The sequence below is a fragment of the Haliotis asinina genome, chromosome 8 (genome assembly GCF_037392515.1).
Source record: "Haliotis asinina isolate JCU_RB_2024 chromosome 8, JCU_Hal_asi_v2, whole genome shotgun sequence".
In the NCBI taxonomy this organism is placed as follows: Eukaryota; Metazoa; Mollusca; class Gastropoda; order Lepetellida; family Haliotidae; genus Haliotis; species Haliotis asinina.
In genome coordinates this window covers 11,912,206-11,927,898 of record NC_090287.1, presented here as the reverse complement: position 1 = coordinate 11,927,898, position 15,693 = coordinate 11,912,206, and the positions used below count along the sequence as shown (strand labels likewise).

The window sequence follows — 15,693 nt, the reverse complement described above, 5'->3', positions numbered from 1 at the left end:
ATGTGCGTTGTCTACAGATGAAAGCTTCTGCCTTTATACACGATGGATGAATTACAATTCCTACCTCTTACGTATATTTCAGTGAAGACCAAAATTATGTATACTTGAATACATACGATTGTACTTGTCATGTGCGGAGTGCCAAAAGTAACCCTTCCATTTAGTTGAGAAGAAAAGTATTTATCATAATATGTATATGCATATATACATGTATATGTATATGTGTGCATATGAGTGAATATATGCACACCATTGTATTATTTACGTTGTAGGGTAGAAATAAAAAAGAAAATATATTAACACCACACATGTATGCACATACATATATGCGCGTGTTACTGACATTGCACTCTGACATACGTTACGTTTATGTTATTTGAGCGATGTCTAAATTCGTTTTCCGTGCGACGTATACTTTTAAAAAAGAATGTGTATTTCAGAAGAAACACGAACTGACAAACCTTTAACATCACCAGGTAAAACCAGCATTCGAACCCACAATCACAGGCTTTAGGTACGATGGACGATTATCTTGAACGTTCAGAGAATTAACTGCATGTATTCCTCGTATCTTGAGACAGGAACTAAGGGTGTGCTTAAAGATTTCATACGTTTGCCCTAAACCTGAAAAGCTGCAAGCCCTAAGGATCCAGAACCATAAAAAGTGTTGGTCCTGGTCCAAGTGTATAGGTCCTATTTCTAGCTAATTCCTAAAATAATGACCTGCAGAAAAAGGTGTGGCATTCAGACGAGTTCGAGCCTAAAGGGGTTTAGCGGGTGACTCATCATTATTTTTTTGCAGGTTACCCAGCGGTTACATCCCGAGTGCGTATATCTCAGCTTGATCTGTGTGTGTATAATGTGCGTAGTTAATGATGGGAAGCAAGTGCACTAGTCATACAGATCAAATAGTAAATATGTGTGGATCCATGCTAACATTTATGTTCAAGACGAGCTACACGACACTGTACTCGACATGAATCAAAGTACATGCATGTACACAGTACAGTGTCCACTCGTGTTTTCCCAAAACAACAGTCACGTTTTTAAGAAATCGGGTTTATTAAAACACAACAAGAACAGCATCAAACCAACAAATATAAATATGTCAACAACATTATGGCACCATGTTCCTTATTTTGTATGTATAAAAATTATAAAGAAACAACAAATCGCTTTCGCTTATTGCACAAAATGTCACTCTTTCGTGACTCATTCGTTCAAATCACATTCACTCATGTTCGTTTTCTATCACAAAGTGGTGCAGTGGTCAATTGTTACACAATACTGCATCTTCTCTCTCATTCTTGTCATTTTTGATTCTGAACATAATGAAATAGTACGTATAGCACAATGGATTCTTATCGATGTCTTTTGTGTATCATTTTGTTATGTCTATGACTCTCTGTTCATTCCACCATTCTTTGATCCGTGAGAAAAATTCACAAGGCAGGGTAAGACTTGGGTAAAAGACTCCATTTTTGATCTTTTGTCAATATGTGGGTAACAAATATCATCACAGTGACGTCTCTTCTGGCCCCTGCCACAGGTTCTAGCAGGTTGTATTTCTTCTGTATCTACAGCACAGGTTAGTCCGGAGTTCGGAGCAAAGGTTTCTGCTTGTGGAAAGTCACTTGTTGGAAGATCACTTAGAGTATCAGCATAATCCACTAATCCAAAGATGTCATCCGGTATCACGGAATCTGCTATAACGTCATCGAGGAGAGTCAGCAGCGTTGTGTCATCCACAGATAAATTCTGGTTCGTGAAGAAGACATCGGCGGATTCTGTAAATACGAAGGTACAGTTCATTAATGATTTGTTTTAATTGCGTTATTATACCAACATAATATGAGTACACATGATGGTTTCAGAATCATATAAAGGAAACAACATCTTTCCACATTTATTATTTACATTTATCAATATTATGGAGACGAGTGGTTTGACACTCACTGAAACAATATACATACCTATAAGAGAATATAAGTCACTCTCTAAACTACTGTCCGAATCATCTTGGCATGGACAGTCTGCGTCATGTGTGACACACTGGTCGTCATGGTAGACATAGTCGCTCCAGTCAGTGGCTATCAACAGAGCTGGTTGGTACATCTGTTGGGGGTCGTCAAGACCTGGAAACATGGTCGTATCCAGGTCGTAGGTGATATTAGTGTTGATACACAGAGGCTGAAGCAGGTGGGAAGGTACGTCCAACATGATAAAGTGACAGAAGGGAATGATGCCCTTACTCTGTAAATGCAGGTTATATAGGTAGCGTCACTCCGTACATGGACCAATAAAATCACACGAAGCTAAACCTAAACAACCAATCAGACGCCGACTGATATGACAAGAGACGCGACGTCGTTAATTGTAACTTGAGGAGAGCTAACGTGTCAAGTGATTACCGAATTGACACGGAGTACCGCCTCGCCCCAGGGTTGCGCTTGTCAGTAGGAGGACATAAACAATACCCCAGAGGTATTTGCTCTGTTGGGGTGTGAGCCATTGTCGGATCATCAATCATCTTATGATGTACTCTGTTTATACATGTGCATTTGAATAAACATCCCAGACATTGTCACTGTCTTCAATAATGTCAATAATTTTATCTCATAGCTAGATTGATGTAATCTTTAACCCCACAAAAATAATATACTTTATATAGACCCTAGTGTAGTGCCCCTTAGACCTGATGGCTGGATGCGCTTTAACAGGGAGAAAGATAAATCATAGAGGGAAAAATATTTTATTACAGTGTCACACACTTCATAGAAGTGTCCGGCCAACATTGTCCTGTGAGACACTAAATACATATAGCACATTATGTATATATATATTAAAAGGTTAATACCGTAAACTATCACACAAAAAGATAGATACATAAATTACGTCATGGGCCCATTGAGAGACATATCAGTGTGTTTTGTGGAGTGTGCGTGAGTTCATATATATGTGTGTTTGTTAACTGACACTTAATGCCATAATATAATATATTACATATGTATTATATTAAAGTATATCTATTTGTCAGTAAGACAAACAGCTAATAAGATCCATTAAAATATGGTAAGCTATAATTGTTGACTTTGCGACGATTTAGTTCGTTGCAATATTTGACAGTAGATGGATAATAATGATTAAATGCGAACTAGGGTTAAGTTTAGTGTCGTCTCTCGTACAAAATCTGGAAACCACCATTCAAGTCAGAAATCCATGTACAAAATCACCAAAAGCGTAGCACTTCTCTTAGATCTTTTCATAATGTATAAACGTATCAAAAGGAAAATTCACCAAGACTTTGTTCAATATTTTAGAAGCTCGGTTTTACAACGAAGAAGTAAAGGCAATGAAAACATCATTACGTTACTTAGTTAGAGATTAAAAGGAATGTATTGTTCCCATAATAGCACCGGTCACACTTTGAACTATAGACCACCGAGTCGCCACGTCCCTAATTACAATAACAAGAGCCATCTTTCACCTGGGTTCTATTTCTGCTGGTACAAGAGGCTATTCATGAGCCGAACGAATTAATAACAGGATGTACACCTTACCTGGACATTATCATCACGTGTCACAACTGACTGACCATATGACCCCAGGGGACGTTCGTCGGGACAGAGAAGTCCAACCGTGGATTTACGAGAAATTCAATTATGACTAATTTACACAAAATGTCAAGGTTAGGGGCGGAGGGCTACCCAGGATTAGCTTTTTGTCTCCGTGTTCATCGCTATTGGCGGTCCTTCTTTGAATGAAACGACAGATGGTAAATGATGCCCACGTTTAGGTCTTTTATGACATCATTGGTGCAATTGTGATGGTCATTCCCCGCCCGTAATTAACCTTCCCTGAAAGTACTGTTGCTGCCCAGTTGTTATTAATGGGATTATGTGACAGTGAAATATTCATTTTGAGAAGCAGCACCTTAAAATAACACTATGGTCATTTTAAAAGACATTTCATTTCTTCTAAAAATACGTGGTTGAAATGGACAGGAAATATGGTCTCGGCTCTTTAATCTAGTAATTATCGTGTCAGTGTGCACCTTAGAATGAAACACGGTATATGTTTCCACATTTATTGATGAACTTGAATTTTATACTTTACGATTATTCAAAACTATGCAGGTTTTGTCACTACATTCTTCAATATGAGACGTTAAATATTAATTCACTCACCCTTCTATATTTATGCCATGGTCCCAAGTATGGTGATCTACCTTCAGTTGTTGGCGATCTATAGCCTATTTTTTATTGTGTTGTTCCTCATAGCTAAAATGTTTTAGATTTAATTACTAGTTTTACATGTACATCTTATTCAATTTCAGTGTTCCCGTCACGATATGGCTGAAATATTGCCGATATGACGTTAAATATTCACACTCACTCACTCACTCACTCACTCACTCACGCACTCACGCACGCACGCACGCACGCACGCACGCACGCACGCACTCACTCACTCACTCACTCACTCACTCACTCACTCACTCACTCACTCACTCACTCACTCACTCACTCACTCACTCACTCACTCACTCACTCACTCACTCACTCACTCACTCACTCACTCACTCACTCACTCACTCACTCACTCACTCTGTGATGTAGTTACTGACCTTCGTTGACAGGATTGTATATTCTATCTTTTATTATTGGTAATCTATATATTGATTTAGTCACGATATGGCTGAAATATTGCCAAAGTTACTCAATCACTCACTATTTATGACAGTTGTGAACGCTTGAATGTTGTCATCGATACTGCTGCTATGTCGGAAAGACAAACGTGCTTTAATTTGCATTTTCATGTTTCATCAGGTGTAAAATAGTGAATTTATTGTTGAATCAGTTTATCAATGAATGTGGAAATACATACAGTGTTTCGTTATAAGGTACACACTGACTAAATTACTAAACAAAGAGCTATATTTTGTCAAAACCCCGAGTTCATATTTCCTTTCCATTGAAATCACGCATTTTTCGAACAAATGAAATGTCTTTTAAAACGGCCATAGTGCGTGCGTGCGTGCGTGCGTGCGTGCGTGCGTGCGTGCGTGCGTGCGTGCGTGCGTGCGTGCGTGCGTGCGTGCGTGCGTGCGTGCGTGCGTGCGTGCGTGATATCATCCACGTCTACTGGGAAACCCAACTAAAAAGTGCCCAACGTCCCATGCTATCTGAACACACACAATGTACCACTGATCACAACACTGGTACATGAAGACAAAATAAAGTCGTCCTTGACGACCGTGGAACTGACAGGATTGGAAGACACGTTAATGAGACAGATGAGTGAATAGTTTGGTTAATGAGGCTGCGAGGCATGATGGTTGTTGGCGTAGGTCTCAAAGTTTGAATCCCACGGACATGTTGTTGACAAACCCAGAAAGTATTGAGGTGAACGGGACTGAATTCCACACTCTTTGGTTCTTGCAGTCCTCGCAATGCAACAATAAACAACATATTCCAGCCAACTGGCAGCCGATCTGGATAAAGCATAAGGCTTTCTGTCGTATCATCATGCCGTGCTAGGGTGACGAAATATCATGCACAGTTAAACATTTACCGTTAAAATCAAGGACACATCGGCTCATCGGATATACGGTGTTTCTTAATCGAATGTCCAAATTCCGTCATAATCTGGAGAACTTTACTACGTTGGGTGTAACATGTGCTAAAGTTTAGTCCCCGAATATGTAATTCCCATGGTTCTTACTATGGTGATCTACCTTCAGTTGTTGGCAACCTATAGCTCATTTTCATATTGTATTGTCCTTTATAGATACATTGTTTTAGGTCTAATTACTAGTTTTACATTCTACTGTAGTTAGTTTTTCTGTCGCTCGTTGCCAGGTTTTTACAATGTATGTGCTATTACTTCATTTGTATAATTAATCGTTCTCGTCACGATATGGCTGCAATATTGCCGATGTGACGTTCAATATTAACTCACTCACTCACCCACTGACTAAGTAATTTCGATGGTATCAAATATACCGTAGTGAGTAGGGAGATTCCTGAACATGATGAAATCTAGAATTGCTTCATCTAGGCCTTTAACGTTGCAGGGAGGATCAGGCATTGGGAGAAATAATGTGGTTCAGGGCCTGTGAGACAGTCTAGGTGTAACCAGGGATAATCTGTATATAGTCTCCCTGGTGTAACAAAATGCGCTGTATGAAAACAACACTGTAAAAATATCTTTTATTTTCTTCCTGAGCTTACATTTGAGTGAAAATTTAATTACTTAAAAAACATTAAGAATATATTGTAAAATGCATTTGTTCATAATCAAAGAAATATATAACGCTGTGAACAAGCCAAGATGTATGGAGCATTGTGCTGGCATGACCTGGTTGTGAGAATTCTTTGTAATGCGGTTAGCATTAATTTTGTATTCTGCAACCAAAAAGGGTATCCTGTGTGAATTATATTCATAAAACACGTTGTTTCGACACTGCACCAGGATGGCTTCGAAATATATCATGAGTAATGACAATAATGTTACCTCACGAGATGACAAGTTTGCATTTCACTCCCGCCCGCACCTTGCAGCAAATTCCCGATCACTTGGTCAGAATACCATTTGATAATCTTGTATGGGAACGGTTTATGAATTTCAGAAATTATTTTCGTGTATTTTGCTTTTTCATTACCGCAGGACATCTGACTTGATCGCTAGACTTTACAAGTTGTTGAACGTCGACAATACTCACGGAAAAGGATTGTGAATGTAAAGTTGTCCCATTTAATACTCCTTTTGGTCTAGTTGTCAACGGGCATAATATACGTCAGTATAGAGATGCTAAGACAGGATGTTGTCGGTTCCGATACACAAATCATGTTAATATAGTCGTAACGGGCGTCTTATGATTAACGCCTTTGCCTCTTATATACTCTTCCAAAAGAGAAACGCATTAGCCATTTTGCGCATGTCTTCCCGTTCACTTGCACGTGCATTTTGCTTTGAAAGGTTTCTACGTGACGTTTGGCGAATGTCTTTAAAAGCATGTAAACAAATAACCATGTTTTTGCGCAGTTTATAACCACACATTTTTCGAAAAAATAGTACATTTGTATTGTCTTTTCACGCAGCTACAGGAGTCTAATATTCTCAAACTCACATATGCGTTTCTTCTTCTTCTTTTTTAAGAGTATGTTTACACTGATCACTGATATATATTTTAACATCATGGACCTGGTATTCGTTATGAGGACTTTCATTCACTAACTAGAAACAAACAGAAGTACAGATACAATGTAGCATGTTATTAGTGTCCTTATTATGTTTCCTATTTGCCGTGTATTCGTCTTGGTTGTTTTATGCTTCTTGTTATTGTTATCCAGCGTATTATTGCTCACATTCTTCTGACTGTTGTTCTTACGATACACTTAACACAGCCCCATGACAAATAGTACAGGGACTGGAAAGCAATGTGTCAAATAGCAGAGGGATCGAATTGGGAAAACTACTTCTATGTTCTAGTATCAAGATATTTATTGATTGAAAACATATACTTCAAGGAATATTGAATTATCTAGTTTAAATTAATGCATATTAAAATTCATCTCAGATTCACAATGAGTAACGCAATGAAAAATACAATCGAATTTCGAAAAATATATTGGTTTTGACAACAGTATGTTACTCATTGCAAAGCTAAAATGTGAACGTTAGCGTTGTTTGTGTTGCTAGAATATTTGATGGTAATCAAGTATCCTGTAGTGATCGATAGATTTAGTAATCATTCAATGACATGTGACGTTCTTGTTTACTGTAAGTACCTAGATATCTGATTGATCTTGATAAAATAAACAGTCTCTCTTGCCATCGCATTACAAAATGGTGTGCAATGAATTAGACTGTTATTCAATTCTCTGCACTCGATGAAAGATCAAAGATCAATGTAAATTACCGCCGAGTGAGACAAATACCTTGGGATGTGCATTGTATAACGCCACACCCAGATAATGATCCGTTACCGCTTTACGATAACACAAATACCCCAGACCGTCTAATGGTGTTGCAAACAGATGGCAAGTTAGGGACCAAAAAGAACAAACCGTGTGATAAATGTTGCTCGGAGACATAACAAGGCAGGTTTCTAAACACCTTAAGATAAAATTACGTCATTCACAACATTATGCGAGATTACATTAATGCCAATATTTCAAAGCCTACGTGTTTGTTTTAAAACAATGTAAACAACAATTGGCCGCTGGGTAGAAGGCCATGACAACTCATTTTAGTCTTCCGTTCTTGTATTTTGGTATTCGATTGAGTATCATATTAATGCGATATCAGGTGCATAGCATTTTTCTCTTTCGTTAAAGTGTTAAACATAGATAATGCATAAAAAGCATTTTATTTCACATGTATCTAACCAAACAATAATCGAAAAACCCTACCATGAAAAACGAATATACGGGGTAACTTTTTTCACACATCGGTAAGCTATGTTTCTGCCAGGACATGCGGTGGAGATGAGGGTCAGTAAACAAATGTGGGAAGAAAACGTAACAGGAAAAATAACATGAAAAAAGTAACTGAAAAGGGTAAATGTGCTTTCTTATACATTGTTAATAAAGGAAAAGAAACAAACAACTGAAAATGTGTTTACCAGAATGTAAAAAATGTGCTTTGTTGTACTTTGTTTATAAAGAAAAAACAAACTACTGAAAATGTTTGTTTTTTTGCCAGTTACTTTTTTCCTATCAAAATCTGTTACTTTTTTCAGTTTCTTTTTTTTTGTCCTGTTACTTTCTTCCTGTCAAGGTAAAGTAACACAGTAAAGTATTAAGGATGAAGCGCGGTGCTTAAATAGGTGATACAACATGTGGGGACACGTTGATGTGCAGCGATGAAAATGTTAGAAAGACGTTCAATGGCTGAAGTACAGATCCTGAGGGTTGTTATAAATACATTTTAAATTTCACTCATCATGTCGTGGTTCACACAGTTACGCCATGGTACATGAAATCTAATATCAACAAGTTATTCTGTAACAGTGTTAACAGTGTGGATAATTGATACGTCCAGTTTCTAACGACATCAACAAAAGCATGTTAAATGTGTCTACATGAGTATTTACATATCTGCCTGATTTTGTTTTGGACTTCGGCAAATGTTAATCCTTTAAGGTATAACTCCGTTCCAAAGGTATCTGTAAAGAAAGTATAATTTCTAGTTTAGAAAGGTGGCACTCCTGTTCAAACGAACATTGAGATCTTGTTATAACTTCCGCAATAAAGGATTCTTTACTCATAGATAGCAAAATTCAAGTCAAAGCAATTTGTACTTCAAATAGACCGATTATTTTTACTATTATTAGCTGCTTGTAATGCATGTTATAACACTTATGTGGATAGCTTACATTAGCCATATACATGTACATGTATATAAATCTATTCCAAAATGTTATGGAACGTTTAAATGCAAAGACCATAAACTGACCGACACAACAAAAGTATAGGAGGTTTTCAAGAAGTCACTGACCCAGAGATCCAAGACACACAAATATAACACAGACGTTTATTACAAAAAAACACGCATACTACACACATACTTGGCGTCAGACATGCGCAAGCTGACCGGGTTCCTGAAAAACAGTTTTCCAATCACACAGAGTAACAGCAAGGACTGAGTTACATAAAATAAAGGCTCACAACCCTCCCTTTAGTATCTTGTATGCCAGACCCATGCACATAGGCACGCAGCCTCCTTCTAGCCGATGACATCAGATGTTCGTCAAGGTCATCTGCATGGCTTGTGCCGGTTGCTGTCTGTTCTGTGGTGGGTTACAGCGTTTCCTAACTCATCTGCCTAGTTCATCCCACATGTGCCCGACCGTGGACATGTCTGGAGAGCGTGTTGGTCACTGTAGAGCGTTCCCATCGTCCCTTCCTACGAACAACTCGGGCCCAGCCTAACGTAATCTGTGACGTCTGTGGGTCAACACCTGTCCTTTGAAGGGTCGTACAGGCTCGCTGTACCCGACGCCCGAAGACGTTTACCCCCAGTTTATCGAGTGAGGCTATGATCAAGGGGATTCGCCGCTGATGACGTTAACGGTTTCTCACGCCTAACGTCCCCGAATGTCTGTCTTCAGATGATCCTCGAAATCTCCCACTTCTTGATCTGAACTGTGTCTGGCTCGCCTGGCTACAATGCTGCAGCAGGTTCTTGCAACGTCTGTCGACCACTGTCAACGTCTGCTGATAATTAGCATATCTGAGGTGATCATTTTCAAACTGCATGTGTAGCCTGTCCGCATGCTAACTTTTATACCCTTTATACATGTGAAACATCTGACAGAGGCCCATGATAATTATTTATACAATTGACCACTTCGTCGTTTACTCACGACGTGCACGTGCATTTCACTGCGAATATCAAATTGCTACTTTGGGGTGACATGTTTCAGTGTACAATGTACCTCCAAAAATATTTCTTTAAAATTTGAAAAATGGTCAGTCTTGGTATACTTTCTTTTGCTGGTCAGTTTACATAGGACATCTGCTATATTACCCAGTGCTGAGTACGTTGGTGTCAAGGGAGAGTTTACACGCAAACATATCAAGGGTTTGTATGTTTGTTGCACTATCCAGCCCTCAAACCTCACACCCATAGAGTAAAACAGGCCTGATTTGGGTGGCAAATATCCTATTCAAACGGAGTTGGTTTAAATATATGCAATGTATAGCCTTGACAATTTGATTAGATAAAGTAGTTTTATACACTCTTGTGATAGGCGCCATTAAAGTGATATTGGATGGAACAGCAATGCAGCAATTACACGTTCATCTGACACTTCGGGAAAGAGATTCAAACTTTCTTCAACAGCGTTTGCGACATTCATACATGTATTTACATTACTACAGCAACTAAATACAACTTGTACAACCACAGGTTGTATATTTCAGTGATATAGTACAATACAATAGAGTTTTTTTCTTCCTCCATGTTTACAACATTTTATACATTATAAAACCTTAAAACCTATATTGGATATGAACACATTCATATAGTAAGTTTATACATAAGATTTCCTATGCATGACTAAAACACATGTCTCAAAAGTGGTACATTGATATGATTATTTAACACAAAGGAATTCAATATACTGCTTGTTGTAATCTTTCTATAACGTATAATGCTTATGAAGTTTGCTGTGGTTTGGGTGACTTGGCAGCAACTGCAGTCAGTGTTGACTAAACAATAGAATAGGCTGCTGCAAATTGCAATGTAACCTGCGGGTCATCTTTGATGTCAGAGTAGAATGTTTACATGTATACAGAAAACTGACCGCCGACGTCGATTTTATGTAACCGTCAATTTCAAAGAGAAGGTGACAATTATACCCGATAATGAAATCGCGTCACATTGCATTTCTACTTCATTGTTCACAGTTGCTTGAATGACCCTCTATACCACAACGAATGCACATTCAATATTCATGAAGCAATCCTTCTCTAAGATACCTCGATACGAAATCAGAAAAAAACATAATTTCGTTATTTGATATTTGTGTACTGTTTGGATATATTTAAGTGTATCATTATATCGTAAGTTGTCTATATTTGGTCTCTTAAACAGAGTTGTGGATGTTTCGTTTGGCCATTGTGTACCATGTAATGTTGATTAGATTCAGTAATGGGGCGTTTGAAAGAAGATTTTAACCCTTCTGGTAATATACGTAGCCCCGGAGTTTTGTCAGGTCTCACTTGGCGCCACGTATTCAGAAGGATGTGTCACTGTGATGCCAAACAGATCTCCTGGGTAATGTCTATTCAGGGAATCAAGGGATGATAATCAACTTGTGTGCATTGTGGTCACGTGTTCACTCAATGTATAACAGAAAACAAAATTGAATGTATCCATTTTAATCACATAACAATAAAACAAGCAACCCATGTGTAAAAAATATAACAGATTTGGCACTGTGTTTATGGGAATGATTAAAATATTCCTTTGCACCATATATATGTTGCACCATGTAAATTTTATGTATATTTTCTCTTTTACTAGTATAGCACATCCACACATTCCTGCAACTGTATGACTGTTTATGAATCTCTTCCAAACATGCAGTTTTTGGAAGTAGGACACACAGATACAAGTGATGGGAGGAGCGATGAATGCATCTCAACCTCTGCCATTTTGTATTTCTTCTTAGTTTTTAAATGTTCATTATCAATCGAGTGACGTCGCTTTTGACCCCTTCCACATAGGGGCGATAACTCCGATTGCTGACTGTCTGTTGAAGATGTTAAATCCAAATCCGTGAAATCTGACAAATCCAAAAGATTGCAACAGTCTGTCGTTGTGTCTGTGATCACTTCATCAAGGAGAGCTTCGAAGTCACTTTTGTTTGAATCTGTAAAGTCTGTGAACATGACTGCACTGGATTCTGAAACAAAGATAAGTAAACATAAGTAAAACAAATAATTCCATTGTGATTTTCTCGTACATATACAGCCACAGGTTTATGAAACTGTGTAATAGATGAAATGTTTGGGGTTTACATCTGTTTCACATAACAAATACATACCTATGAGAGAGTATAAGTCATCCTCAAAAACGTCATCGTCATTCGTGGCACACTGGTCGTCATGGTAGACGTAATCACTCCAGTCAGTGGCTATCAACAGAGCTGGTTGGTACATCTGTTGTGGGTCATCCAAACCTGGGAACTTTGACATATCCAGGTCGTAGGTGATGTTGGTGTCGATACTGAGAGGCTGCAGAAGGTGAAAAGATACGTCCATCATGTTTAATGCATTGGAAATGAATGATGCCATTGCCGATTACATCACTTCTATTTAAACCCCTCGTGTCATTCAGGTCTTTGAGACTCACGTGGCAGCGTCCAATCAAAACAAACTGGATCGACTGTGCTCATCCAATCACTGAAGGAATTAATCAACCGTGTCGCGTCAGTTAGAATCACCCAAAGTGGTGCCCTTTGTGTGACTGGTGATTAACACAACTGACACGAAGCATTGCCTTCCCCACCCGCCCCCTCACCCCAGGTGTCGGCCCCGGGGTATTTGTTTGACAATATATGTGAAATACTCGCGGATTACAAATCAGCTTTGATGTTGTTTTTGGCTGGCAATTCAGCTGAGATGATCGTAATTATTCACACTTTGAAATTCTTTCAATTCACCGCTGTGTAATCGGAGTAAATAGCCAGCTTCAACCATGGATTTTTAGTTCATGGGAAAACAGAGCACACATTGTCTTTTTTATTTGGTTGTCACGTCTCCAGTCAGAGAGAACATTATGTGTAGGAATATAATTAGGTTTATGTTTTTATGTCATCCAATGGCGGCATGTGAGTAGCCAAAGAACGTTAAACTAAAACTATATGCACTTGTTAAATTTTTATGTGTTACTAGCAAAACGAGGGAAAGGTTGACATTCCAAACTGACATTCACCATCACTTTAGCGTTGATTTAAGGTACAGGACGATATACAAGCGTGATGCATCATGTGACGAAATAACGCTGAATCATCTGTTTAGTGCTTATGGCCAGTAATGCTTATTTATGAGTAAAATGAAAGTATCTACTTCGAATTAAAATATCTTTTTTTCTCATTGTTGGGATTTTGTCTACAACGTACATAAATTTTGTCTTTTGGGGGTTTGTCTGGGTCAGATTTTGTCTGGACAGGATACATCTACTTACTGTATATACATCATGTTAAAATTATTTGTTTTCACTTTGCCTATTATGATAATTTGGAAATTTAACAGTATTTTGCCTAGTATTATTTTTTGAAAGTTCAGATTATGTGTTAGAGCCTTTTAGTATTATTGTCAGTCCAGGCATTTTTATTTTTTTTTAAAACAATAACCTTTATAAACACAATACATACACACGTTAACGAATACAAACATATGTGACGTAACTTACGTGCCAATGAGATGATTAATGACTCTTGCTCTCTCAGTGATCAGTCAGAAATTAATTGACATCACAGGCAATTAGCATTGGCGGATTACGTCAGCGTATTCATATCTGTCAACATGGCATGTCCAATTAAGCAAAGATGCTATAGAAACTCTATTGGGTGTTGATATGTTGATACATACTTGCTGGTTGATAGCGGAAATTGCCATAACACAGGATGCTGTATATGTTTGTGTTACATATATGGCAGCCCTTTGTGATTTCACGGTCCCTGAATTCACTAATGACAAAGAGGGATCGATCATTTACGATTCGATCACAGTTTCACAACATCGTGGTATCTAGCTCGCAATATATTTATTGTAGTTTAGAAAAGTGACCTTGACGGTTGAAATTGACTTCTGGTAGTGGTAGTGGTAGTATATGGGACCCCCATTCCCTACACTACTAACGTTAAAAAGCAAAAGATCTTTTTTATTTATCTGAAAAAATGAAGCGTTGTTATATTTGAATGTATCTATTTTACCATGAGTAATTCCTTTATCACTTCATATAATGTAATTTGTTGATGCATAGATTGGACAAAACAATATTTTGGGCTATTCAAGACTAAACCAAGAGATAATAATTGAATGTGCAACCACGTGACGTATACCATGTACCATGTGTTTTATTCATACATTTTCAAAATGCGTTTTTAAATATGTCTTCAACTTCTTCAGAGATAAAAATACTCTGTCAAGCTTACAATCTGGTTTTATGCCTGGCGATTTTACAGTAAATCTTTATAACTTTATCGCTGGTGCAGTAGGCAAGGAAAGGAAATTAGAGCCGTATTTTGTGACATAAACAGACAGAATTTGGCACCGGGGCATTATTCATAAACTTCATGCTTACGGTATAAGGGGTACTCTCTTAGAATGGTTCGAAAGTTATCTAGATAGCAGAATGCAGAGAGTGGTAATAAATGGTTACAGTTCAGATATCAAAACAGTGGAAGCTGGTGTTCCCCAAGGTTCCGTTTTAGGTCCGCTTCTGTTTATCATCTCTATTAATGACAATGTTGACGGTTGACTCAACATTCGCCTCTTTGCAGATGATACATCGATATATACGATAACAGATCACCAAGTCACAGCAGTCGCAACTTTAAAGTGAGATTTGGCAAACAATTGAGATTGAGCCAAAAAGTGGCAACGTAGTTATTATCCTAGTAAGATTGTTGAGTATAACATTCCCTCGAAAAACGCAAAATTATGTCAGGCCCCACTTATTAATGAATGGCGAACTTATTAAAGAAGTTGACAACCATAAACATCTAGGTATTTTCACTTCAAGGCGATTGTTCTTGGAAAGTTCATATAGGCGACAGGGTAAAGATAATTAGTCCAATGATCAATTGTCTGAGAAGTTTGAAATACCGTTTATCTCGGAAAACTCTAAACACCTTATATAATTCCTTTATCTTACCACTTTTTGACTACTGCAGTCATGTCTGGGATAACTGTACGATTGTACGGGCAAACTTACTGGAGAACTTGCATTTAGACGCTTTACGGTCCATGTGCCGCTCGCTTCGTGGCACAAGTCATGATAAACTATACAGGGAAACCAGTTATAGTACACTGAAAGAAAGACGACAACGCTCTAAGCTCATAATGTTTTATAAAATGTATTATTGTCTGACTCCAGATTATTTGAACGACCTTGTACCAGGAAGGGTATTTGAACGACCTTGTACCAGGAAGGGTATTTGAACGACCTTGT

General features: G+C 38.0%; 2 protein-coding genes across 2 annotated transcripts; both read right to left on the bottom strand.

The window, feature by feature from the left end:
• Positions 1-1,395: 1,395 nt before the first annotated feature.
• Positions 1,396-2,220, bottom strand: LOC137293790 (uncharacterized). The gene is made up of 2 exons (XM_067824527.1): positions 1,974-2,220; positions 1,396-1,787 (listed from the first exon to the last, which is right to left on the bottom strand). The coding sequence occupies exons 1-2, from the start codon at positions 2,218-2,220 to the stop codon at positions 1,396-1,398; spliced, it is 639 nt and encodes a 212-aa protein (XP_067680628.1).
• Positions 2,221-12,074: 9,854 nt separating this feature from the next.
• LOC137293500 (uncharacterized) lies at positions 12,075-12,779 on the bottom strand. Its single transcript, XM_067824074.1, has 2 exons — positions 12,560-12,779; positions 12,075-12,418 (listed from the first exon to the last, which is right to left on the bottom strand). Exons 1-2 carry the CDS (start codon positions 12,777-12,779, stop codon positions 12,075-12,077), a joined length of 564 nt encoding a protein of 187 aa, XP_067680175.1.
• Between the last annotated feature and the right edge of the window lie 2,914 nt (positions 12,780-15,693).

Coding starts and splice junctions, on each gene's coding strand:
- LOC137293790 (XM_067824527.1), bottom strand. CDS start 2,220: ATGTTGGACGTACCTTCCCACCTGCTTCAGCCTCTGTGTATCAACACT. Junction 1,788..1,973: donor TGACTTATATTCTCTTATAG/GTATGTATATTG, acceptor TCGTATTTACAG/AATCCGCCGATGTCTTCTTC.
- LOC137293500 (XM_067824074.1), bottom strand. CDS start 12,779: ATGATGGACGTATCTTTTCACCTTCTGCAGCCTCTCAGTATCGACACC. Junction 12,419..12,559: donor TGACTTATACTCTCTCATAG/GTATGTATTTGT, acceptor TCTTTGTTTCAG/AATCCAGTGCAGTCATGTTC.